This window comes from Poecilia formosa, unplaced genomic scaffold, assembly GCF_000485575.1.
Source record: "Poecilia formosa unplaced genomic scaffold, Poecilia_formosa-5.1.2 Scaffold29, whole genome shotgun sequence".
NCBI classification, from domain to species: Eukaryota; Metazoa; Chordata; class Actinopteri; order Cyprinodontiformes; family Poeciliidae; genus Poecilia; species Poecilia formosa.
In genome coordinates, this window is record NW_006799968.1 from 3393279 (window position 1) to 3417435 (window position 24157).

General features: G+C 41.3%; 1 protein-coding gene across 1 annotated transcript in view; it reads left to right on the plus strand.

Moving 5' to 3' along the window:
- Positions 1–288: 288 nt before the first annotated feature.
- Positions 289–24157, plus strand: part of eprs1 (glutamyl-prolyl-tRNA synthetase 1) — a 36069-nt gene continuing 12200 nt past the window's right edge. Inside the window, exons 1-21 of the mRNA XM_007549083.2 lie at positions 289–472; positions 1681–1765; positions 2229–2328; positions 2408–2564; positions 2648–2784; positions 3289–3383; positions 3475–3601; positions 3730–3922; positions 4005–4176; positions 4856–5089; positions 5214–5298; positions 6108–6167; positions 9346–9456; positions 10244–10380; positions 10467–10674; positions 10757–10869; positions 10956–11073; positions 11960–12145; positions 12232–12417; positions 12673–12912; positions 21340–21421. Of these exons, the coding sequence (XP_007549145.1) occupies positions 430–472; positions 1681–1765; positions 2229–2328; positions 2408–2564; positions 2648–2784; positions 3289–3383; positions 3475–3601; positions 3730–3922; positions 4005–4176; positions 4856–5089; positions 5214–5298; positions 6108–6167; positions 9346–9456; positions 10244–10380; positions 10467–10674; positions 10757–10869; positions 10956–11073; positions 11960–12145; positions 12232–12417; positions 12673–12912; positions 21340–21421 (2869 nt within the window). The 5' untranslated portion in view covers positions 289–429. The remainder of the gene's footprint in view (positions 473–1680; positions 1766–2228; positions 2329–2407; positions 2565–2647; positions 2785–3288; positions 3384–3474; positions 3602–3729; positions 3923–4004; positions 4177–4855; positions 5090–5213; positions 5299–6107; positions 6168–9345; positions 9457–10243; positions 10381–10466; positions 10675–10756; positions 10870–10955; positions 11074–11959; positions 12146–12231; positions 12418–12672; positions 12913–21339; positions 21422–24157) is intronic.

Genomic DNA, 24157 nt, shown 5'->3' on the forward strand with positions numbered 1-24157 from the left:
TGGTAGAGACATGCTCTAAAATACTTTAAAAGTATACCTACAATGATTCTATGAAGCACTGTTTGAGAGGTCTGAATATTAGTATGTGCCACATTTTTCAGATACATTTTTCAAATACCTTTCAGTCTTGAAAGGTATTTGTCATTTTTCCTTTCGCTTAACTGCAACAAATTGTGAAAGAGATGAAGCAGAAACCATTGCAAGGGGAGTCATATTCACTGGAGGCACTTATGTATCTTCCAGTACAGCAGGAGGCAGTGTTGCCTCCACTTGCACCTTGTTCATCACAGAATAACTCTCACTCTTTTTCCGGGCTGTAGCGGCTGGTGTGGCGTGTGGAGAGAGGCTCCTGTATGTCTTTTGACTTCTCTGGTTTCTGTTCATCACTGTGAAGACAATACAGGCTGCGCACAGGAAGGATCCGACAGTATGGCGTTAAACCTGACTATTAACAGCAACAACCCGCCTCTAGGTGAGCTCCAGCTGCGGTCTGTTTGTTATTCCAGCTTCAATAAGCCCGTGAACCTGCACGCGCCCCGGGTGACAGCTCAGCAGCTAGCAAAACAAAACACCGCTCTAATTTTTCTCTGTATTTATATTCGTGTTATGCTTATTTTTGGAGCGACATGAAATTACTTAAATCGTACAATATAAAATAAAAATAAATCAGCAAAAAGTTTCCGACTATATCATAAAAAAAGTGTGTAAATTGGTCCATGATGTATCATCCTATTATATCCTGTTCATCTCCGCTCATCTAGTTGGTCTGCAGGAGCTCCGCCACGGCAGCTATCTTGCAGTCGTGGCGCTCTAAAAAGCCACAGATGTAGCCGATTCCTGTAATTAGTAATGTGTAACGTTACTAAAATAGTAACGTTACACATTATACACACACGGTCATTGTAGCTCCACATGCCATTTTGTTATTTACTGTAATCAGCTCTTTGAACTTGAAAGTAATACATCAGTAAGCACAGATTTCACTGTGGCACACACCGAGTGTCTGATCTCACTCTGAGTCTTGAACTGGCATTGAAGTCATAGTTATTGTATATGCCGTGATTTCCTGTTTAGATAATCTGTTGGCCTTCTTTGTCACATTGTACTTGATTCTACTTGATATTGCAATTCCAGTGGTTAATCCAGTGTTGCACTTGGATAATCTAAGGTAGTCACTATCCAAGCCAGTAGGTCAAACAGCGCCCTCTTTTGTCCTCAGAGGGAATTCAGCAGGCTGATGCAAGCACACTGAAATGTGTGACTTTAATGGGTCTGTGCATATTTGTTAAACGTTGATTTTGTTTTGTTTTATCTGATGCCATCTCTGTTTCTGGGAACTAGGAAAACTTGCTGTCTCGAGTTACAAAAAAAATCTTTGGTATGCAGAGATGACAGCAAAAGATAAAATATAATTAGACTGTTGGTAGCACTGGTTCTTTGCAGCAAGAAGATTTCTAGGTTTGAATCCCGACCTAAGGTTCTCCTTATGAATGCATGGGTTCTTTCCATTATATCCATGTTTTTAAAAGTTTAGTTGGTTCTTTGTCATTTTGTAGAAGGTCCAAAGAGCTGCAGGTTTAACTCCAGATCTAGATTATTGTTTCTGATATCATTTATGAAGTGAGAATCTTGTTTTGCAGAGAGAAAATAATAATAATAACAAAAATACTGGTTCTACAGGAGCACTTTTGACTGCAGAGCATGTGAAGGACACTGTGCAGGTGTCTGTGGAGGAAGGGAAAGACAACAGCCTTCAAATCTCAGAGTAAGTGACATGTTTGATCTGTTATATGATTGTTCTTTATGGAAACTTGGTAACAAACACATAAAAAGTATTCCTACCCCTGTGGTAAAGTTTAAACTGTATGGATGTAATTTTAAAGCACTCTATCCGAACAGGCATGATTTGACAGAGCGGACAACGAACTGATTTGATCAACTAATGAAATTTTCTGTTTTTGAAGATTTAATTTTTGAACAATCTGGATTTTTTTTTCACCAATGCACTACTTGGGTTTTCAGAGTGATGATAACTTACCCTAGAATTACCATCTTGTTTGACAAGTTTGTTTTATTTCCTCTCTTTATTTCAACTTTGATTTCAGGTCAGGAATTATTGAAATAAGTTGTTTTTTTTTACAAGATATTTTCTGTCATTTGTACCTTTAAAAAAACAGAGATTGTATTGTTAAGCCACAAAATCAATATGTCTTTCTTTGTTTCTCTAGTTCAGTCCAGTTCAGTGACACCAACTCCATCAGCCGCTACCTGGCCCGGGTGGCCCCCGCCCTCGGCCTCTACGGAGCCAACCTGATGGAGCAGACTGAGGTCGGTACATTTAGATTGGGTGGAGGTGTTTCACACTCAATCTGAATTGACGACCTTTTAATGTGATCGGTGACTTCAGGTTGACCATTGGCTGGAGTTCAGCGCTCGCCGGGTGTGTGATCAGCCTGACCTGACGCTGGCGCTGGGCGACCTGGACAAGGTCCTGTCTTTGCGGACCTTCCTGGTCGGACACGCCCTCACCCTGGCTGATCTGTCTGTGTGGGCTGCCCTGAAAAGTAGCTGACATCCAGGTTTTGTCTTTTCCCCGTTATACATGTATGCTGCAGCAGCTCAGCTTGTGAATTTCTTTTCTCCGTAGATCAGAGCAGTTGGCCAAGTCAGAGCAAAGCTTTCCCTCACGTCAGCCGCTGGTTCTTCTTCCTGAACTCGCAGGTTCCCTTCTCTTCTGTGGGCAGCAAGTACGCCAGCAAGAAACCTGTGAAGAACAACTCCAATGTAAGACTTATTTCTGTTCCCTCTTAACCATGCATTGGTTATGCTTTCAGGTTTTACCCTTGCACACACTGCAAAAACACAAAATCTCACAAAGTATTTTTGGTCTTAGTACAGTTGAAATAAGACAAAACTAACTTACAAGTAACATTGTAAGGTAAAATAGGAGTTTCTTTTAAGTAAATATTTCCCTAATATTGATTTAAAAAGTATTAGTTCCACAACAAGATGTTTTCACTTTTAAAATGGGGAAAATGTCTTGTTATAAATGAAGTTGTCTGCCAGTGCAGCTTAAAAAAGATCCTACAACTTGCTGAAACGTTACTTGTGGGTTAGTTCTGTTTTATTTAAACTGTACTAAAATATTTTCACTAGAAACCAGACTAAAAATTCTTGGTAAGATTTTGTGATTTTTGCACAAAATCACAAAAACAAAGCAAACCATGACAATGTCATTTGTTCTGACTGGTTCTAATGGGTAATTTATCTTTAATGAACATGTTCCAGTCAGGTGAGAAGAAGCCAGATGTTGGGAAGTTTGTGGATTTGCCTGGAGCTGAGATGGGGAAGGTGGTAGTTCGATTCCCTCCTGAGGCCAGCGGGTAGGGCTGCACTTTTCATCTGCTCTGTTCTGATGAAGGTTGATTTCCATGTCTCCTGACTTGAACTGCCTCGGTGTCTCTCTGTGAGCAGGTACCTGCACATCGGCCACGCCAAAGCGGCCTTGCTGAACCAGCACTACCAGGTGACATTTAAAGGCAAGCTCATCATGCGCTTCGATGACACCAACCCAGAGAAGGAGAAGGAGGACTTTGAGAAGGTCTGGTACTGTCAGGATGTGAAATGATTGAGAATTAGTGACATTGTTTCTAATCACTGTGTACAATACCTGGCATAGCAAAGTGGAGGATTTACCTCTGTGCTCTGTGTGTCGGTACTTCACCTCAGGTTATCCTGGAAGACGTCGCCATGCTCCAGATCCATCCAGACCAGTTCACCTACACCAGCGACCATTTTCCTGTCATCATGCGGATGGCGGAGAAGCTTCTCGCCGAGGGCAAAGCCTACATCGACGACACCCCTCCTGAGCAGATGAAGCAGGAGAGGGAGCAGCGCACCGAGTCCCGATGCAGAAACAACAGTACGGCGTGCGGAGCTATCGCTGCGTTGTTTCAAATCAAAAAGCTCGCAAACTAACCGGCATGTTGCTCATCCACTCGCAGCTGTGGAGCAGAACATGAAGATGTGGGCCGAGATGAAGGCCGGGACCGAGTACGGTCAGAGCTGCTGCATGAGAGCCAAGATCGACATGAGCTCCAACAACGGCTGCTTGAGAGACCCCACCCTGTACCGATGCAAGAACGCCCCCCACCCGCGCACCGGGACGACCTACAAGTACGTGTCTTTCGTTTGAGAAACCGGTTTTGACTTTTTAGCTGCTTTTTGCACAGATTCACATCATGAATACTAAATAATGTATGTTGTATAAACAAGCAAACTTCAGAAATAAATAAAAGAAGCTTATAGATGGCTTTGAAAAACAAACAAAAAAGGACATCCTTGAAAAGTCTGAAAGTCACATATCTAAAATCAAGGCCTTAAAATGTCTTGAATTCATGAAAAATTGGGAGTTGGCCTAAGCACGGGTCTTACATGTTGTCATGGCAGGGCTATTTAATGTCGTATGTAGCTCTTTTTCTCGTGGTAATTTTCTGTCAGGCAAAAGTTTGTGCAGCTCACAGACATCATTACAACACAAAGTGGTTGAGGCTTCCGCTAACTAGCTGCTAATATACCCTTGCTAGCTAACTAGCGTCTTTTGCATCTCACTAGCAAAAACATCTTATGGAAAGTGCAAATTTATCGACTGTTGACGTTCATCTTCGCCGCTGGCTCAAATCTGTTGCCTCCCATATGAGGTGAGGTGCATTCTGGGAATGAAGGCGGCATTAAAAAGGTCTTAAAAAGTCTTGCTGAAGCCTCCAGATACTCCAGATGCTCATATTGCATCTTTAAGCATTTGTTTCAACGTATTCATCAAGCCGTCATCACTCCCGCTTCCCTTTTCTTTCAGAGTCTACCCAACGTATGACTTTGCCTGCCCAATTGTGGACAGTCTGGAGGGGGTCACTCATGCTCTCAGGACCACCGAGTACCACGACCGTGATGAGCAGTTCTACTGGTTTATCGAAGCTCTGGGCATCAGGAAGCCCTACATCTGGGAGTACGCCAGGCTCAACCTCAACAACACAGTGCTGTCCAAACGGAAACTCACCTGGTTTGTCGACCAGGGATATGTGGACGGGTGGTAAGCTTATTCTGGTTAATATATCAGGACCTCATATACCGCACGCCGTACTGTTGTTTATGCTTTGGGACTTTCCCTCTATTTCTGTAGTTGTTTTTGACCTTTGCACCATCTTGTTTTCCAGGGACGATCCTCGCTTCCCTACTGTCAGAGGAGTGTTGAGGAGAGGAATGACTGTGGACGGTCTGAAGCAGTTCATAGCAGCCCAGGTATGTCCAGCTGTTACTGAAGGGAGAGAGAGACTGCTTCATCATACCACAGAAGGCCAGATCATAAGACATTACTGATGCGTTTCTAAAAGTATTGATCGTGGTTTAACGGCCACCAGTTTGTAAAATTTTGAACTGCAGATACCAATTTTATCCTGTTCCAAGTTCTCTTTCTGAACTATAATATCTAGGGGTTCACTGATAAATCCTTACTTTTAGAAATGCTGCGATTGGCCAATATTTACATGTAAATCCAATCTTATCCACTCATCTTATCTACCTCTGCAAAGGTCTGAAAGCCAGAATACAACTTACAAAAAAATATCTTAAAAAATTAGATTTAATTTTAACCATTCCTTCTGTGAATTAACTTGGATTCAAAGTGGAAATAAATAGAAGCTGTAAAACATACTTGTGGTGGGTTAACAACACTCTGAACTACAGAAACCCAGAAGAGTGCATTGGTGAAAAGAAAATCAAAATTTTCCCAAAATTAAATCTTAAAAACCAGAAAGTTTGATTAGTCAATAACAGCTATATATTATATTATATTATATTATATTATATTATATTATATTATATTATATTAGTAGCATTAGGTTTTGCTTTCCTGATCCTTGAGCGGTCATTAATTATTAATATAGGGCGTGAGGTAATGTCACACTGCTGTGTGAGAGAGGAAAAACTGAAGCCTTTTGAAAACTAGCTGTAGCTTCTTATGTTAAAGAGCAGAGGGAAATATTATTCACTTAACATTGTTATATAAATTGACTAATCAGAATGTTTTCCCTCATCTTTTGTCCTCTCAGGGCGGATCGAGGTCAGTGGTGAACATGGAGTGGGACAAGATCTGGTCCTTCAATAAGAAGGTATTTATATTCACATCCATCTTACCTCAGTTTGTGTAGAAGCCAGTTCAGCTTTTCCACATCGCCTCAAACAAATGCTGAAAATAGACTCCAATAATTACACTAACAAAGTTATCTGTCAGTCATTATTATGATCATGCATTAATGTTTCACATGGACTGTTTGCTGCTCACTGTGGTTGCAGTCTGTCAGTCCTTCAGTTTGCCATTGGCTGGAATATTTGAGTAAAACTTAATACTGATATGGTGAAACCTAGACGCTTTAGCTAAATAAAATTTCAATTATTGTCCTTTTTGTGAACATGGCAACCTTTTATGCATTATGATGAAGCAAGCTGATGTTAAAGGCTGAACTGAAACTACCACACGGCCTGTTTGCTCATCACTTATTAGCCTGCGTGTAAGAAAAACATTTTTAGGAGACAAACCTTCAGTCAGGTTTGTCCACAAATCATAAACGTACCTGGATCTGACAGCCTTTATTCTCCATAAATCACCTCCTTTTGTTTTACAACCAGCATGGCTTCTAGCTGCTTTTTCTGTTTCATGCTTTCAGCTACCTACATGTCTTTTTCCCCTGCCTGCCCCTCGTTCTCTTCCTCATCTCTTTTATGTGCATCATTTCACTTCACACATCATCTTAAATATTTTTAACCGTGTTGCTTCTCTTTGTTAGCACTTGCAGCATGATCTTAAAACTGGGTAGGAAAAAAAAAGGACACTGATAAATTTTAAGCTCAGTTTTAATAAAATTATGTAAAAATTCTGAACGCACATCGCAAACATGAAGCTCTACTTATTGTAAAGATGGCGGTTATATTCCAGCATAGATTGCTTAAAATAAACGCATAGACACGGCTAAACGCATCATGTCTGGTCCACATGCTCCACCTCTGCACTGTCCAGACGGATGATGCTAAAACAAAAGGTTGCAAAATGCAAAGCACACCTTCAGAAATCTGCTTTTCTGTGGGACTCTACATATTTTCACTTCAGTTCCATTCATGTTATTTATTAAAGCGTTAATTTGCTACAAACTGCATCTCAAAAGACTTTACAGGAACATCAGATCCAATGCAAGTCATGTCATACAATATAATCCAATCATTTCAGATTCAGATCCATTAAAATGCAGCGCGATGTAATTAAAACCTGGGAAAACTCAACCAACTTCATTTAATCACTGACCCTGCAGGAATCCCTCATCTTAACCAAGCACATGGTGACGGTGGGAGGGAATACTCTGTTTTCTGTTGGGGTTTTCTTTTTCCCAATGTGTAAATTTTAGAGAGTCGTGTGGTAAATATGAAATAATTGTGATCGCTGTTGTAATAATGTGGCACTGAGGGTTCCTGTTATCATTCAACTCCAATGGCAGTGCGCTGCCTCTTGCTGGTGTGTTTTTTTTGGAGTTGTACATCTGTTTCTCTGGGATTTTTGTTGCTCAGCTGATATTATTTCACTCTTCACCTCAGCCGCTTTCTCTCTCAGTTTGTACCATACGCTCTGGCTGCTCTTGTCGGGGGTTTTTTCAAATTATTTTACTTTGACAATTTGCTGTTGTGTTGCTGAGGAGAAATGAAAAGCTTCATCAACATCACAGTCTGTTTTCTTTTTTCTTTTTTTTCTTTTTTAAATGATGTTTGAAGAGGAGTAAAAGGCACAAAATCCAGGAAACAAAAACAGGAACCCGCAAAACCAAGTGAAAAGTACATTATGTGCCAATGTGTCTGCCTCTTTTCCTTTCTCTGTTCCTCCCTCTTTGTACCTGACATTCAACAAACATCTCACTCTTCTGTTTCCAAGCTGCCCGTTAGCTGTCTGAAGGTACTCCTCCACCACGTCCTCCTCCTCCTCCTCTTCCTCATTCTGACCCACCCTGCTTCTGTCATGCGCTGCAGTCGTTCACCAGCCAAACCAACGCTTAGGAGCATCGACAAGCAAAACGATAGATCCATGTTATGAGCTCCTCCTAGAGATTAATAGTAACAGTATTTACAGGTTTATTGTTTGTCTCAGTTAAACTAAATGGCCTCCCAACCCATTCATCCCTTTGTCGTTCTCCCCATCCATTGTTCATCTTTCACCCTTTGTTCTCAGATGTTTGGAAACAACCTTTGACATATTTACCATGCAGCAAAGCACATTTTACTACATTCTAAGATCCTGCCTACTCATCTTTGAGCTATTTATTAAAATTACAAGGAAATGAAGGTACGAACAATGTTGAGATATGAAATACTTTAGCTTTTTATTATGACAGAAAATGGCAAAAAAATAGTTAGAACTTTTTAAATGATTTTGTTGGATAATGTAGAGGAAACATTCATTTAATGGCCTGTTTGAAGTTTGTCCTTTCTGAAAACAGCCGGCGTCTTTGATTGATTTTTCTGCTTTGATTGACCCTGACCTGTGGGGAGAAAAAACACTACAGCCTAATGGTCCTAAATTATATTGACAATGAACCTCTTCAGTGTGGAAGTTGTTACTGACTGAAGATTTCGAGTTAGCCATCTATGTTTTAACAACAGAGAGTGAGCCTCCAGGAGTTACAAAGGAGGCTGAATGGAGTGAAGGGTTTAAAAATGCTAACTGCGCCATTTGCTAACAGATCTAATTACTAACTGTGCTAATTGCTAATAATTGCTAATACAAGATTCTAAGGGCAATTAACTTTTCAACTTTAAATGATGTTTTCTTTACTTAAAAGTTTGAGTAAAAGATTACTTAAACTATAATAGCCGAAACTGGCTAAAATTGGTCTCGGTAGGTCAAATCTTAAACACCAGAGTTGAAGAATCAGTTGCGATACTCTGATTCTGCTTCTTTAGCGTCTTTTTCATTAATCGCTTCAGCTTCTTTGTCGCGTGGTGTGTCTGACACATTGTTACAGCTAGATTGTTGGCTGTTTGTGTAAACAAGCTGGCTAAATAGGAAAATCTGAGCTGACCCTTAGGTGAACATGATCCACTCATGAAATCAGTTTTTCTTTATTTTTCTGTTTTGTTGCTCACACTCTGCATTTGTTTCTTTCTGAGCTTGGCAGGCTTTCTTTGGGTTTATTTTACAAATCACTATTTGCTTCTTTGCCCTTTTTGTTTGTCAGATATTTTTTAATGTCAGTATGTTCATGTGGCTCTTACTGACCCGTGGATCTCTTCTCTGTGTTGCCATGTCAGGTTATTGACCCTGTAGCTCCCAGGTTCACAGCTCTGTCCAGCTCCTATGTGGTTCCGGTTTCAGTCCCAGAGGCAACAGAGGAGATGAAGGAGGTGGCCAAGCATCCCAAGGTTAGTAGGTTTATTGTCCTTAATCTTCTTGGGGTTGAGCAATCGACCAATATATACATGAAAACCAATCTTATCTACATCAGCAAAAGTCTTGCTTAGCAATGTTGTTGTAAAATATGGCAACATTTCACACACACAAAAAAATCTGCATCGGTTGGAACTGGCAGGTCTGGTTTTTTAAAGATTATTGATCGGTCAGAAAACTGCAATGGGTGCCCACCTATTTACCTGCATTCAGATTTGAATATTATTTGATATGTGTAGTCGTATAAGGCATTTATAATTATTGCGAAAAATGTCTTGTCATAAAACGAATTTTGATTTATTGTTGTCAATAAACTTTAATTAATAATTAAAACAAACAACAAAGCTGACAGTATTTTTTTACTATTTATTTTTACTATATATTGGGAGCATAAACAAATATCAGTGAATTTGAAAATATGATTAAATGTAATTACTTTGTACAGTTGAGTGACATAAGTCACACTTTGTGGCATTTCAAAAGGAACTACTTTTCATGATCAGTACTTGCTGCACCATGCAGTTACCTAAAAAAATAAGCAATAGATAGTTTCTATAATCATATTTATCAGTATCACAAAATACTCTGATAAAATCCTATGTCCATATCGCCCAGTCCTAATTTGTAGTTTTTAGGGGTTTTTTTTTTTAACCTTTTTGGACAGGACTTTTAGCCACTTAGTTTCAGTTCAGTACTTGACTATTTAAGGCGTTCACTGACTTAGAGCAAACCTCACCGAGCTCAATATTAACCCTCCTACAGAACGAAGAGGTCGGCTTGAAGGAAGTTTGGTACGGACCTCGCGTTCTGATTGAAGGAGCCGACGCCGAGACTTTGACAGAAGGAGAGACAGTCACTTTCATCAACTGGGGCAACCTCATCATCACGAAGATCAACAAGTACGTCCGGCTGGTTCACATTAACCCCGCGTATCCGTACACGAAAGCTGTGTGTCCTTGTCCTCATCACCTCTTCCGTCACTCAGAGCGCCGGACAGTAAAGTGGCGTCCATTGAGGCTCGCCTGGACCTGGACAACAAGGACTACAAGAAGACAACTAAGATCACCTGGCTGGCTGAAACGAGCAGCGCCCCTCTGCTGCCCGTCATCTGCGTCAACTACCAGCATCTCATCACTAAAGCCGTCATCACCAAAGACGACGACTTCAAAGAGTACATCAACAAAAACAGCAAGGTGGGTGTGCACTGTATGGAGTTCCCCGTTTCTGTTTACGTTTCTGCAAGCTCCTCTTGTTGACCGCCTCTCTCTCTCTCAGCTGGAGGAGAAGATGCTGGGAGATCCGTGTCTGAAGAGCCTGAAGAAAGGAGACATCATCCAGCTCCAGAGGCGGGGCTTCTACATCTGCGATCAGCCGTACGAGCCAATCAGGTGAAGGATCGTTACCGAGTCGCTTTGCCACACTGCTACGACATCCTGCTCTTCTTTTGGGGAGATGACTGTGTTTCTGTTTAAAGTCCCAACAGCTGCAAGGAGAGTCCCTGTGTTCTCTTCTACATCCCTGATGGACACACCAAGGAGATGCCGACGGCCGGGTCAAAGGACAAAAGCAAGAGCCAGGCCTCCAGCAACACAGTGAGTGTTTTAGGAGAAGAATCTTCAGGTTTTCATTTAAACTCTGCGCGATGTGTAGGGAAGAAAAAAACATCGCCAGGCACTAGCAGGAACTTTGTTATGCTGGACCAACCAGTTCTTCCAAGGCTGGATAAGCAGGAAAGGCTGAAGCTTACAGATGTCAGTCACATGTCTTTGACGTCGCTCTGAGTGAAGGTTGTGAAATGAAACTGTAGAATAGAAAAGAACAAACAGCCTTTATTGTCCCGCAAAGAGGAAATTCAGCTGTAACGTCTCCGAAAAATTCACAGAAAAAATTCTTAGTGTCTAAAGAAATAAAAAAATAAAAAAAAGAACAAGATTACTGTAACAACAGTTATGGTATACTGTACAAGATTCTACCAAGAAATACTTAGAAATAGGCATATTGAACATGTACATGTGTATTAAACATTTAAAAAAATTAGACTTCTCACTTTTTGTTTTTCTGCACATCTGCAGAAAAACAGATGTGCAACAGCAATGGAAATATTATTTTAAAATGAGTAAGAAGTGAAGCAGAAAGACGTACATGAATAAATATAGATAAAATGGCGTGTACAAACAAGTGTTGTGTATTGTTGTTCATATCGGTCAGTGATGAAAACGTAGCCCCACTTCCACTTCATGCCACTGGCGACACTCAGAAGCTCTGAATCTGTTAATGTGTCAGAAAACTAATTTTTTTTTAATTCATTCATTCATCAGGCTTCTTGAGTTCAGTAAAATCTAATTTCTCTGCTAGGCTTTTTTTTTTTTTTAAACATGTCGTCTGACCAATTTGGACAAATACAAAAAACAGAACCTCATAATTTCTCTGAAAAAAGTATGGTGAATTAATTTCCTGTTTTCTGTCTTGGTTTCTTAGCCTGCTAAGGTTTCCAAAGCTCCTTCCAGCTCCGTCTCTGCTCCTTCTCCGACCTCCGCCTCAGCCTCAGCAACTGACCTTTTCTCAAGCGTCGTAGCTCAAGGTGAAGCTGTCCGCAACCTAAAGGCTGCCAAAGCCTCCAAGGAGGAAGTCGATAAGGCCGTCCAGCAGCTCCTCTCTCTGAAGGTATTCCTGCTTTGCCTGAAAGAACTGGAAGTGAAGGAGTCAGATAACATGGCTACATCTCAACTTTTTAACCAACTCTGTTGCAGGCTCAGTTTAAACAGCAGACAGGTGTAGACTACAAGCCAGGCATGGCTCCGCCCACCTCCGCTCCAGCCACACCCGCTGCATCTGCCCCAGTGGCGCCGGCACCAGAGGCCACCGCCTGTCCGTACACCCGTGTTTCCCAACAGGGGGAGCTGGTGAGGAAACTGAAAGCAGAGAAAGCACCGAAGGTACGAAATGTTAATTATTAATCCACGATCATCTGTCTGTCGGTCACCGCTCCCACCACCGATCATTTATTCCATCCAGACGGATTTGTCCTACGTTTTCCTCGTTGCATGTTCAGCCGTCCAGTCACCGGTTTCATCTTTTTCTGCTCATTCCTCATTGCTTCTGCTTCCGTTCATCTCTCTGTCGCGTTTGCATGAGAGTGAAGTTGAGTCATGAACAGCCATAACTCTAAATCCCTTTACTGATGGTACCAGGACCAGATTGATGCTGCAGTGAAGCAGCTCCTGGCTCTCAAGGCGGAGTTCAAAGCGATCACTGGTCAGGATTACAAACCAGGGATAGGCGCACCCACTTCCTCTGCCACCACCACTGTGACTTCCTCCTCCTCTTCTTCTTCCTCCTCTTCATCCTCCTCTTCTTCTACTGGCCTGTATGAGCGTGTCGCACTTCAGGGGGAAGTTGTGAGGAAACTGAAGTCTGAAAAAGCCTCCAAGGTATTCAGAGAGACAGTACTGAATTCTGTATCAAAATAACATGGATAAAGCATGCTTAAGAGACGTTTCCATAGGAACAAAAACAAACATAACTTTTTTACAGGCAGAATCAACAATCCATGTGTTCATGCTGTCAAAAGTTGATCCTATAACTTTTCAGATGGGATGAGAAAATAAATGTCTATCATTACAGTTTCTCATGAGAAGCGGCTTTGTTTTTAGTATGTTCAGGTTTTTGCTTCATCTTAAAATCCCAGCTCCAATGGATGCAAATGTTTAACACAGGGAGTCGGTGCATCCTTAAAGTGTCTTAAAGTCATTAAGGAAATGTAAGTTGGTCTTAAATACGGTAATGACAGATCCTAACTTTAGTTGTGACAGGACTATTTAATCTTAGATTCTCATGTAAGTAGTTTTTTCTCGGAGGACTTTGCTGTCAGGTGATGGTTTGAGTCCTGTGCGAACATCTTCAGTGCGTTCTGTGACTCGAGGCAGTTAAAGCTGCCACTAACTAGCTGATATGGCCTTTCTAGCTAGCTTTTTGCATCTAAGTGCAAATTTATCACCAGTTAGCTGGACGACATATGTAAATTACTTCCAGTGCATATGTATGCCTGTTGATAAAGTACCTTATCACAATATTTGATATGAATTGGTTGCAGAAACTCAATTGTAATGGATAATAACTCATGAAGGATCAGTTTCCAAATAATGTCCCTGAACCAGGCACTCAGTTTGAGACAGAGAAATATGTGGAACTGAAGTTTGCTCGTTGGCGTTGCTGCAGGACAAGATTGATGCAGCGGTGAAGCAGCTGCTCGCCCTGAAAGAAGAGTACAAACAGGCCACAGGGCAGGACTACAAGCCAGGAGCAGGCCCCGCCCCCAGCCCCACCCAGAAGACCGCTGCCCCGACCCAGAACAGCACCAGCCCCTCTCCCGCCGCCGCCACCGGCCTCTATGGGAAGGTAGCTGAACAAGGAGAGCTGGTCAGGAAGCTGAAGACTGAAAAAGCCCCCAAAGTAAGATTCACCCTCCTTTAATCGACAGTAATGCTTGAACTGTTTTACATTTTTTGACGTCGGATCCACAAACTTAAATCAGTGAAGATTTTATTTGATAAGCAATGACCAAGATGAAGTGATGAGGAACTAGAAGGGAAGGAAAACGATGCATGCTTTTAAAAATGTTGAGAAACACATATATAAAGTTGCAGCATGTTTAGTTTTTTTTTTATTTTTTTTTTTGCCTTATTTTATCTGAGTCTAGGGCTGCAATTAATGCTTAATTAAGACCATTAATCAATTAATTGGATAAAAAAACCCCTGAGATATTCTGCAGAATTCTCACGTCTATCAGAATATTAGAAATGCATTAAAAGATACAAATAAAATAAAAATTATATCGCATAAAATACAATAGCAGCATTTCATTGGTGTATGCTTAATCATTTGTAGCAACGGATTCATCTGNTCCTCCTCCTCTTCCTCATTCTGACCCACCCTGCTTCTGTCATGCGCTGCAGTCGTTCACCAGCCAAACCAACGCTTAGGAGCATCGACAAGCAAAACGATAGATCCATGTTATGAGCTCCTCCTAGAGATTAATAGTGACAGTATTTACAGGTTTATTGTTTGTCTCAGTTAAACTAAATGGCCTCCCAACCCATTCATCCCTTTGTCGTTCTCCCCATCCATTGTTCATCTTTCACCCTTTGTTCTCAGCTGTTTGGAAACAACCTTTGACATATTTACCATGCAGCAAAGCACATTTTACTACATTCTAAGATCCTGCCTACTCATCTTTGAGCTATTTATTAAAATTACAAGGAAATGAAGGTACGAACAATGTTGAGATATGAAATACTTTAGCTTTTTATTATGACAGAAAATGGCAAAAAAATAGTTAGAACTTTTTAAATGATTTTGTTGGATAATGTAGAGGAAACATTCATTTAATGGCCTGTTTGAAGTTTGTCCTTTCTGAAAACAGCCGGCGTCTTTGATTGATTTTTCTGCTTTGATTGACCCTGACCTGTGGGGAGAAAAAACACTACAGCCTAATGGTCCTAAATTATATTGACAATGAACCTCTTCAGTGTGGAAGTTGTTACTGACTGAAGATTTCGAGTTAGCCATCTATGTTTTAACAACAGAGAGTGAGCCTCCAGGAGTTACAAAGGAGGCTGAATGGAGTGAAGGGTTTAAAAATGCTAACTGCGCCATTTGCTAACAGATCTAATTACTAACTGTGCTAATTGCTAATAATTGCTAATACAAGATTCTAAGGGCAATTAACTTTTCAACTTTAAATGATGTTTTCTTTACTTAAAAGTTTGAATAAAAGATTACTTAAACTATAATAGCCGAAACTGGCTAAAATTGGTCTCGGTAGGTCAAATCTTAAACACCAGAGTTGAAGAATCAGTTGCGATACTCTGATTCTGCTTCTTTAGCGTCTTTTTCATTAATCGCTTCAGCTTCTTTGTCGCGTGGTGTGTCTGACACATTGTTACAGCTAGATTGTTGGCTGTTTGTGTAAACAAGCTGGCTAAATTGGAAAATTTGAGCTCACCCTTAGGTGAACATGATCCACTCATGAAATCAGTTTTTCTTTATTTTTCTGTTTTGTTGCTCACACTCTGCATTTGTTTCTTTCTGAGCTTGGCAGGCTTTCTTTGGGTTTATTTTACAAATCACTATTTGCTTCTTTGCCCTTTTTGTTTGTCAGATATTTTTTAATGTCAGTATGTTCATGTGGCTCTTACTGACCCGTGGATCTCTTCTCTGTGTTGCCATGTCAGGTTATTGACCCTGTAGCTCCCAGGTTCACAGCTCTGTCCAGCTCCTATGTGGTTCCGGTTTCAGTCCCAGAGGCAACGGAGGAGATGAAGGAGGTGGCCAAGCATCCCAAGGTTAGTAGGTTTATTGTCCTTAATCTTCTTGGGGTTGAGCAATCGACCAATATATACATGAAAACCAATCTTATCTACATCAGCAAAAGTCTTGCTTAGCAATGTTGTTGTAAAATATGGCAACATTTCACACACACAAAAAAATCTGCATCGGTTGGAACTGGCAGGTCTGGTTTTTTAAAGATTATTGATCGGTCAGAAAACTGCAATGGGTGGCCACCTATTTACCTGCATTCAGATTTGAATATTATTTGATATGTGTAGTCGTATAAGGCATTTATAATTATTGCGAAAAATGTCTTGTCATAAAACGAATTTTGATTTATTGTTGTCAATAAACTTTAATTAATAACTAAAACAAAAAACAAAGCTGACAGTATTTTTTTACTATTTATTTTTACTATATATTGGGAGCATAAACAAATATCAGTGAATTTGAAAATATGATTAAATGTAATTACTTTGTACAGTTGAGTGACATAAGTCACACTTTGTGGCATTTCAAAAGGAACTACTTTTCATGATCAGTACTTGCTGCACCATGCAGTTACCTAAAAAAATAAGCAATAGATAGTTTCTATAATCATATTTATCAGTATCACAAAATACTCTGATAAAATCCTATGTCCATATCGCCCAGTCCTAATTTGTAGTTTTTAGGGGTTTTTTTTTTTAACCTTTTTGGACAGGACTTTTAGCCACTTAGTTTCAGTTCAGTACTTGACTATTTAAGGCGTTCACTGACTTAGAGCAAACCTCACCGAGCTCAATATTAACCCTCCTACAGAACGAAGAGGTCGGCTTGAAGGAAGTTTGGTACGGACCTCGCGTTCTGATTGAAGGAGCCGACGCCGAGACTTTGACAGAAGGAGAGACAGTCACTTTCATCAACTGGGGCAACCTCATCATCACGAAGATCAACAAGTACGTCCGGCTGGTTCACATTAACCCCGCGTATCCGTACACGAAAGCTGTGTGTCCTTGTCCTCATCACCTCTTCCGTCACTCAGAGCGCCGGACAGTAAAGTGGCGTCCATTGAGGCTCGCCTGGACCTGGACAACAAGGACTACAAGAAGACAACTAAGATCACCTGGCTGGCTGAAACGAGCAGCGCCCCTCTGCTGCCCGTCATCTGCGTCAACTACCAGCATCTCATCACTAAAGCCGTCATCACCAAAGACGACGACTTCAAAGAGTACATCAACAAAAACAGCAAGGTGGGTGTGCACTGTATGGAGTTCCCCGTTTCTGTTTACGTTTCTGCAAGCTCCTCTTGTTGACCGCCTCTCTCTCTCTCAGCTGGAGGAGAAGATGCTGGGAGATCCGTGTCTGAAGAGCCTGAAGAAAGGAGACATCATCCAGCTCCAGAGGCGGGGCTTCTACATCTGCGATCAGCCGTACGAGCCAATCAGGTGAAGGATCGTTACCGAGTCGCTTTGCCACACTGCTACGACATCCTGCTCTTCTTTTGGGGAGATGACTGTGTTTCTGTTTAAAGTCCCAACAGCTGCAAGGAGAGTCCCTGTGTTCTCTTCTACATCCCTGATGGACACACCAAGGAGATGCCGACGGCCGGGTCAAAGGACAAAAGCAAGAGCCAGGCCTCCAGCAACACAGTGAGTGTTTTAGGAGAAGAATCTTCAGGTTTTCATTTAAACTCTGCGCGATGTGTAGGGAAGAAAAAAACATCGCCAGGCACTAGCAGGAACTTTGTTATGCTGGACCAACCAGTTCTTCCAAGGCTGGATAAGCAGGAAAGGCTGAAGCTTACAGATGTCAGTCACATGTCTTTGACGTCGCTCTGAGTGAAGGTTGTGAAATGAAACTGTAGAATAGAAAAGAACAAACAGCCTTTATTGTCCCGCAAAGAGGAAATTCAGCTGTAACGTCTCCGAAAAATTCACAGAAAAAATTCTTAGTGTCTAAAGAAATAAAAAAATAAAAAAAAGAACAAGATTACTGTAACAACAGTTATGGTATACTGTACAAGATTCTACCAAGAAATACTTAGAAATAGGCATATTGAACATGTACATGTGTATTAAACATTTAAAAAAATTAGACTTCTCACTTTTTGTTTTTCTGCACATCTGCAGAAAAACAGATGTGCAACAGCAATGGAAATATTATTTTAAAATGAGTAAGAAGTGAAGCAGAAAGACGTACATGAATAAATATAGATAAAATGGCGTGTACAAACAAGTGTTGTGTATTGTTGTTCATATCGGTCAGTGATGAAAACGTAGCCCCACTTCCACTTCATGCCACTGGCGACACTCAGAAGCTCTGAATCTGTTAATGTGTCAGAAAACTAATTTTTTTTTAATTCATTCATTCATCAGGCTTCTTGAGTTCAGTAAAATCTAATTTCTCTGCTAGGCTTTTTTTTTTTTTTAAACATGTCGTCTGACCAATTTGGACAAATACAAAAAACAGAACCTCATAATTTCTCTGAAAAAAGTATGGTGAATTAATTTCCTGTTTTCTGTCTTGGTTTCTTAGCCTGCTAAGGTTTCCAAAGCTCCTTCCAGCTCCGTCTCTGCTCCTTCTCCGACCTCCGCCTCAGCCTCAGCAACTGACCTTTTCTCAAGCGTCGTAGCTCAAGGTGAAGCTGTCCGCAACCTAAAGGCTGCCAAAGCCTCCAAGGAGGAAGTCGATAAGGCCGTCCAGCAGCTCCTCTCTCTGAAGGTATTCCTGCTTTGCCTGAAAGAACTGGAAGTGAAGGAGTCAGATAACATGGCTACATCTCAACTTTTTAACCAACTCTGTTGCAGGCTCAGTTTAAACAGCAGACAGGTGTAGACTACAAGCCAGGCATGGCTCCGCCCACCTCCGCTCCAGCCACACCCGCTGCATCTGCCCCAGTGGCGCCGGCACCAGAGGCCACCGCCTGTCCGTACACCCGTGTTTCCCAACAGGGGGAGCTGGTGAGGAAACTGAAAGCAGAGAAAGCACCGAAGGTACGAAATGTTAATTATTAATCCACGATCATCTGTCTGTCGGTCACCGCTCCCACCACCGATCATTTATTCCATCCAGACGGATTTGTCCTACGTTTTCCTCGTTGCATGTTCAGCCGTCCAGTCACCGGTTTCATCTTTTTCTGCTCATTCCTCATTGCTTCTGCTTCCGTTCATCTCTCTGTCGCGTTTGCATGAGAGTGAAGTTGGGTCATGAACAGCCATAACTCTAAATCCCTTTACTGATGGTACCAGGACCAGATTGATGCTGCAGTGAAGCAGCTCCTGGCTCTCAAGGCGGAGTTCAAAGCGATCACTGGTCAGGATTACAAACCAGGGATAGGCGCACCCACTTCCTCTGCCACCACCACTGTGACTTCCTCCTCCTCTTCTTCTTCCTCCTCTTCATCCTCCTCTTCTTCTACTGGCCTGTATGAGCGTGTCGCACTTCAGGGGGAAGTTGTGAGGAAACTGAAGTCTGAAAAAGCCTCCAAGGTATTCAGAGAGACAGTACTGAATTCTGTATCAAAATAACATGGATAAAGCATGCTTAAGAGACGTTTCCATAGGAACAAAAACAAACATAACTTTTTTACAGGCAGAATCAACAATCCATGTGTTCATGCTGTCAAAAGTTGATCCTATAACTTTTCAGATGGGATGAGAAAATAAATGTCTATCATTACAGTTTCTCATGAGAAGCGGCTTTGTTTTTAGTATGTTCAGGTTTTTGCTTCATCTTAAAATCCCAGCTCCAATGGATACAAATGTTTAACACAGGGAGTCGGTGCATCCTTAAAGTGTCTTAAAGTCATTAAGGAAATGTAAGTTGGTCTTAAATACGGTAATGACAGATCCTAACTTTAGTTGTGACAGGACTATTTAATCTTAGATTCTCATGTAAGTAGTTTTTTTCTCGGAGGACTTTGCTGTCAGGTGATGGTTTGAGTCCTGTGCGAACATCTTCAATGCGTTCTGTGACTCAAGGCAGTTAAAGCTGCCACTAACTAGCTGATATACCCTTGCTAGCTAGCTTTTTGCATCTAAGTGCAAATTTATCACCAGTTAGCTGGATGACGTATGTAAATGACTTTCAGTGCACATGTATGCCTGTTGATAAAGTGCCTTATCACGATATTTGGTATGAATTGGTTGCAGAAACTCAATTGTAATGAATAACAACTCAGGAAGGATCAGTTTCCAAATAATGTCCCTGAACCAGGCACTCAGTTTGAGACAGAGAAATATGTGGAACTGAAGTTTGCTCGTTGGCGTTGCTGCAGGACAAGATTGATGCAGCGGTGAAGCAGCTGCTCGCCCTGAAAGAAGAGTACAAACAGGCCACAGGGCAGGACTACAAGCCAGGAGCAGGCCCCGCCCCCAGCCCCACCCAGAAGACCGCTGCCCCGACCCAGAACAGCACCAGCCCCTCTCCCGCCGCCGCCACCGGCCTCTATGGGAAGGTAGCTGAACAAGGAGAGCTGGTCAGGAAGCTGAAGACTGAAAAAGCCCCCAAAGTAAGATTCACCCTCCTTTAATCGACAGTAATGCTTGAACTGTTTTACATTTTTTGACGTCGGATCCACAAACTTAAATCAGTGAAGATTTTATTTGATAAGCAATGACCAAGATGAAGTGATGAGGAACTAGAAGGGAAGGAAAACGATGCATGCTTTTAAAAATGTTGAGAAACACATATATAAAGTTGCAGCATGTTTAGTTTTTTTTTTATTTTTTTTTTTGCCTTATTTTATCTGAGTCTAGGGCTGCAATTAATGCTTAATTAAGACCATTAATCAATTAATTGGATAAAAAAACCCCTGAGATATTCTGCAGAATTCTCACGTCTATCAGAATATTAGAAATGCATTAAAAGATACAAATAAAATAAAAATTATATCGCATAAAATACAATAGCAGCATTTCATTGGTGTATGCTTAATCATTTGTAGCAACGGATTCATCTGCAGCTAAAAAAAACATTTAAAATCTCAGGCCTTTCTGCTTGACTTAACATCAATACAGTGAAGGGATAATCTGCGTTTTTTTTGGATTATCCAATTAATTGGATAACAAAAGGTACTTAGTAGGTGCCTTTTTTTCTTTTAACAGAATATGAACCATTTATTAAATTTTTTTAGTACATCTGGTAGATGCAGATTGAAACGATTTTCCAGTCAGGCAAAAACTGCGACCCACAAAATTAAAATCCTGTCATAGAAACATTAGAAACAACACAAAGTATTCATCTTTTAGTACTATATAAAAATAAAGAGGGACCTGAATCATGTGGGATTCAGACTAATCACGTGAGAACAGACTAATCCCAAACTGCACAAAAAATGTTTAACTTTTGGATCTACAATCATTTACATATTAATTTCTTCCAAAGAAAATATTTTATTTGTTTAAATATTTCAGGACAAAGATTCAAATGAAAGTTTCTTGTAATTGTAGTCTTTAATTTTTTTGGCCCTCGAGAAATGTTGAGTCGACTTTGACCCAAGTTGCAAGAAGTTTGGACAGCCTGGTAAGCCTGTGATGTTTCGTCAGGACCAGGTGGACGCTGCTGTGAAGCAGCTGCTGGCTCTGAAGGCAGAGTACAAGCAGCAGACTGGACAGGAGTACAAGCCGGGCCTACAGGCCCCAGCCGGCCCGGCTCAGACTGGTGCCCAGTCCAGCACGCCACCGCAGGCTCAGGAACTCTACGCACTGGTGGCCCAGCAGGGGGAGCTGGTGAGAAAACTGAAGACTGAGAAGGCCTCTAAGGTAAGACAGCCACCTGTTATTTTCACAGTCAAATTAAAATAAATGAGAAAATGTAACGCTGCTGCCACGTTTTAGGAGCAGGTGGATGAAGCCGTGAAGACTCTGCTGGACCTGAAGGGAAAGTACAAGTCTCTGACCGGAGAGGACTACAAACCGGTGGCTGCTGCTGGAGCCACTGGAGGAGAGGACAAGAACCGCAAGGAGAGGGAGAACAAGTCGGAGAAACAGGGAGGAGGAGGAGGAGGGAAGAAGGGAAAAGGAGACAAGGGAGGTCAAGGAAAGGAGTCGTCAGGAGGCGGAGCGGGTGGAGGAGAGGGCCAAGGCCCCAAGAAGCAGACACGGTGAGAGGCCAGCCACGACTGGAGGAAGGCGAAGCTGTAGCAGCCGTCTTCTGTTTCAGCTTTCAAAACGCGTTTGAGATAGACCTGAACTTCACACTGGAGAGCTTTGGTCTGAGTTTAGCTACATTCTGGTTTAAATATATTACTTTTTAGGAAAACGAGGAACAAAATGTTCTTTTTACTTCTCATATCTACTGGTGCTGTTTTCAACAGAAATCATTGTGGTTTAGGGAGATGGATGTGCGGCAGACGTGTCGGCACACACTGCTAGTTCAAAGCTGCTTGTTCTTCTGGCTGTCTGTAATTATGTGGTGGTGAAGTTGGAAGGTCTCGGCCAATAAAAAGCCTGAATGCTGAGTCACTTTGTCGGTCCTGAGCGTGGTGTTGGTATGAATGGACTCTGACGGGTTTAGAGCACTGCTGTAGAGCAGTGTGGAAACGATGACACAAGACGGATCTGTTGAGAAAAGCGCACGCCGCTGTGAGTCAGCCACTCTGGAGGGATTTTCTGTCGGTGGTGAGTCAGAACTGTTTCAGTCCAAACCTGCATCGTCCTTGCTTGCTGTCTGCTGTCAGCCTCCAGATTACAGGCTTTTGTTGTCTTCCTGCGCTACTAATTCTGGATTGTCTCAGTGCAGACGCACCGATCAGATTTTGATTTCCCTTCTTTTTTTAAGTTCCAACCTGCAGCCGGATCCAATTTCTCCTAAAGAACTACGATGGTCAACAGCACCCAAAGCTCCAGTTTTCTTATCATGAGTTGTCATTATTTATATTACAAGCAGAGGCAAGGTCACACTGTGTGAGAGAATACTCTGTTTCACAGTGGGTTTCACTATTATTTAAAGACAAAATTATTACAGAGGCAATATTTTTAAATTGGCGTTACCATGCTATGCTAATAATTCAGTTCCTACAGAACTTTGCAGTTTTTGTGATCTAAAAAATTCTTTAGAGATATTTTCAAGAAGCCTTTCATAAAATCTAATGAACAAGAGAGTATGGTGGAGGGTGGTAAAGGTTTTAGGATAAAAAAAAAAGTTTTAAGATGTGACAAGCAAAAAAAACAATTTGTTCCTCAAAAACTACTAAAAATTGACAGACTGGTTTTATTTTGTCAGTTTGCTACGGATGACTAACTTGCTTTGAGTGGCATCGTTTTCTGGACTGAAAAGTGCATCATGGGGTTGCTTAATCTAATGCACATGTAAAAGTGTGTGTGTGTGTGTGTGTGTTTAACCTGATAATCACAGCCTTTAATCTAACAAATAAACTATTCCTTAAAAATGAAATAATCGACAGAAGGAACTGTGTATAATTTTTTTAAAGCTTTTTTTTCCCCTCTCAGGTTGGGTCTGGAAGCCAAGAAAGAGGAGAACCTTGCAGATTGGTACTCTCAGGTGAGTCATTCTCACTCCACATTACTTTCAATCTGCTTGAATAAAAGTCCAAAATATATATGTATTTTTTTTGGTTGCCCTTTCAGGTCATCACCAAGGCGGAGATGATCGAGTATTACGACGTGAGCGGCTGCTACGTGCTGCGGCCGTGGGCCTACTCCATCTGGGAGGCAATTAAAGACTTCTTTGACAGGGAAATTAAGAAGTTGGGCGTAGAGAACTGCTACTTCCCCATGTTTGTCTCCCAAGCTGCCTTAGAGAAGGAAAAGTCTCACATTGCAGATTTCGCTCCCGAGGTAAGTCAGCACACCGAGGGAGCGGATCAGAAGTACAACCAGTATTCTTACTTGAAAAGGACTCTGTGAAGATGATTGGTTAATATAGCGTGGATTAGGATTGTTGTATTGCCCCTTTAAAGCAGTTATGATGCTTGATGTGCCTGTAATCACTGTGGTTTGTTGTTGTCAGGTTGCCTGGGTAACCCGTTCAGGAAAAACCGAGCTGGCTGAGCCCATCGCTGTCAGACCCACCAGTGAGACAGGTCTGTCCATCCACCTTCTGTTTGACTTGTTCTGGATTTTTACATTTACATTTCTTATGCTAAATTAAATAAATTCAGAATTACAGATGCAACTTAAGTAAAAACGGAAAGAAAGTGAAGAATATAAACACAAATATAAGCCAGAGAGATGAACTGGAAAAGGCATTGCATTATGTTGAACTATAGATCAACATTTCAATAGATGGAGCCAATGAATCTTGGTAATAAGATACAAACTAGAATCGAGTGGCGTTGTTTTAAATGTTTTATTTTTGTTCATTTCACACAAACATTCTAAATTATGTCCTGTCATATATTGT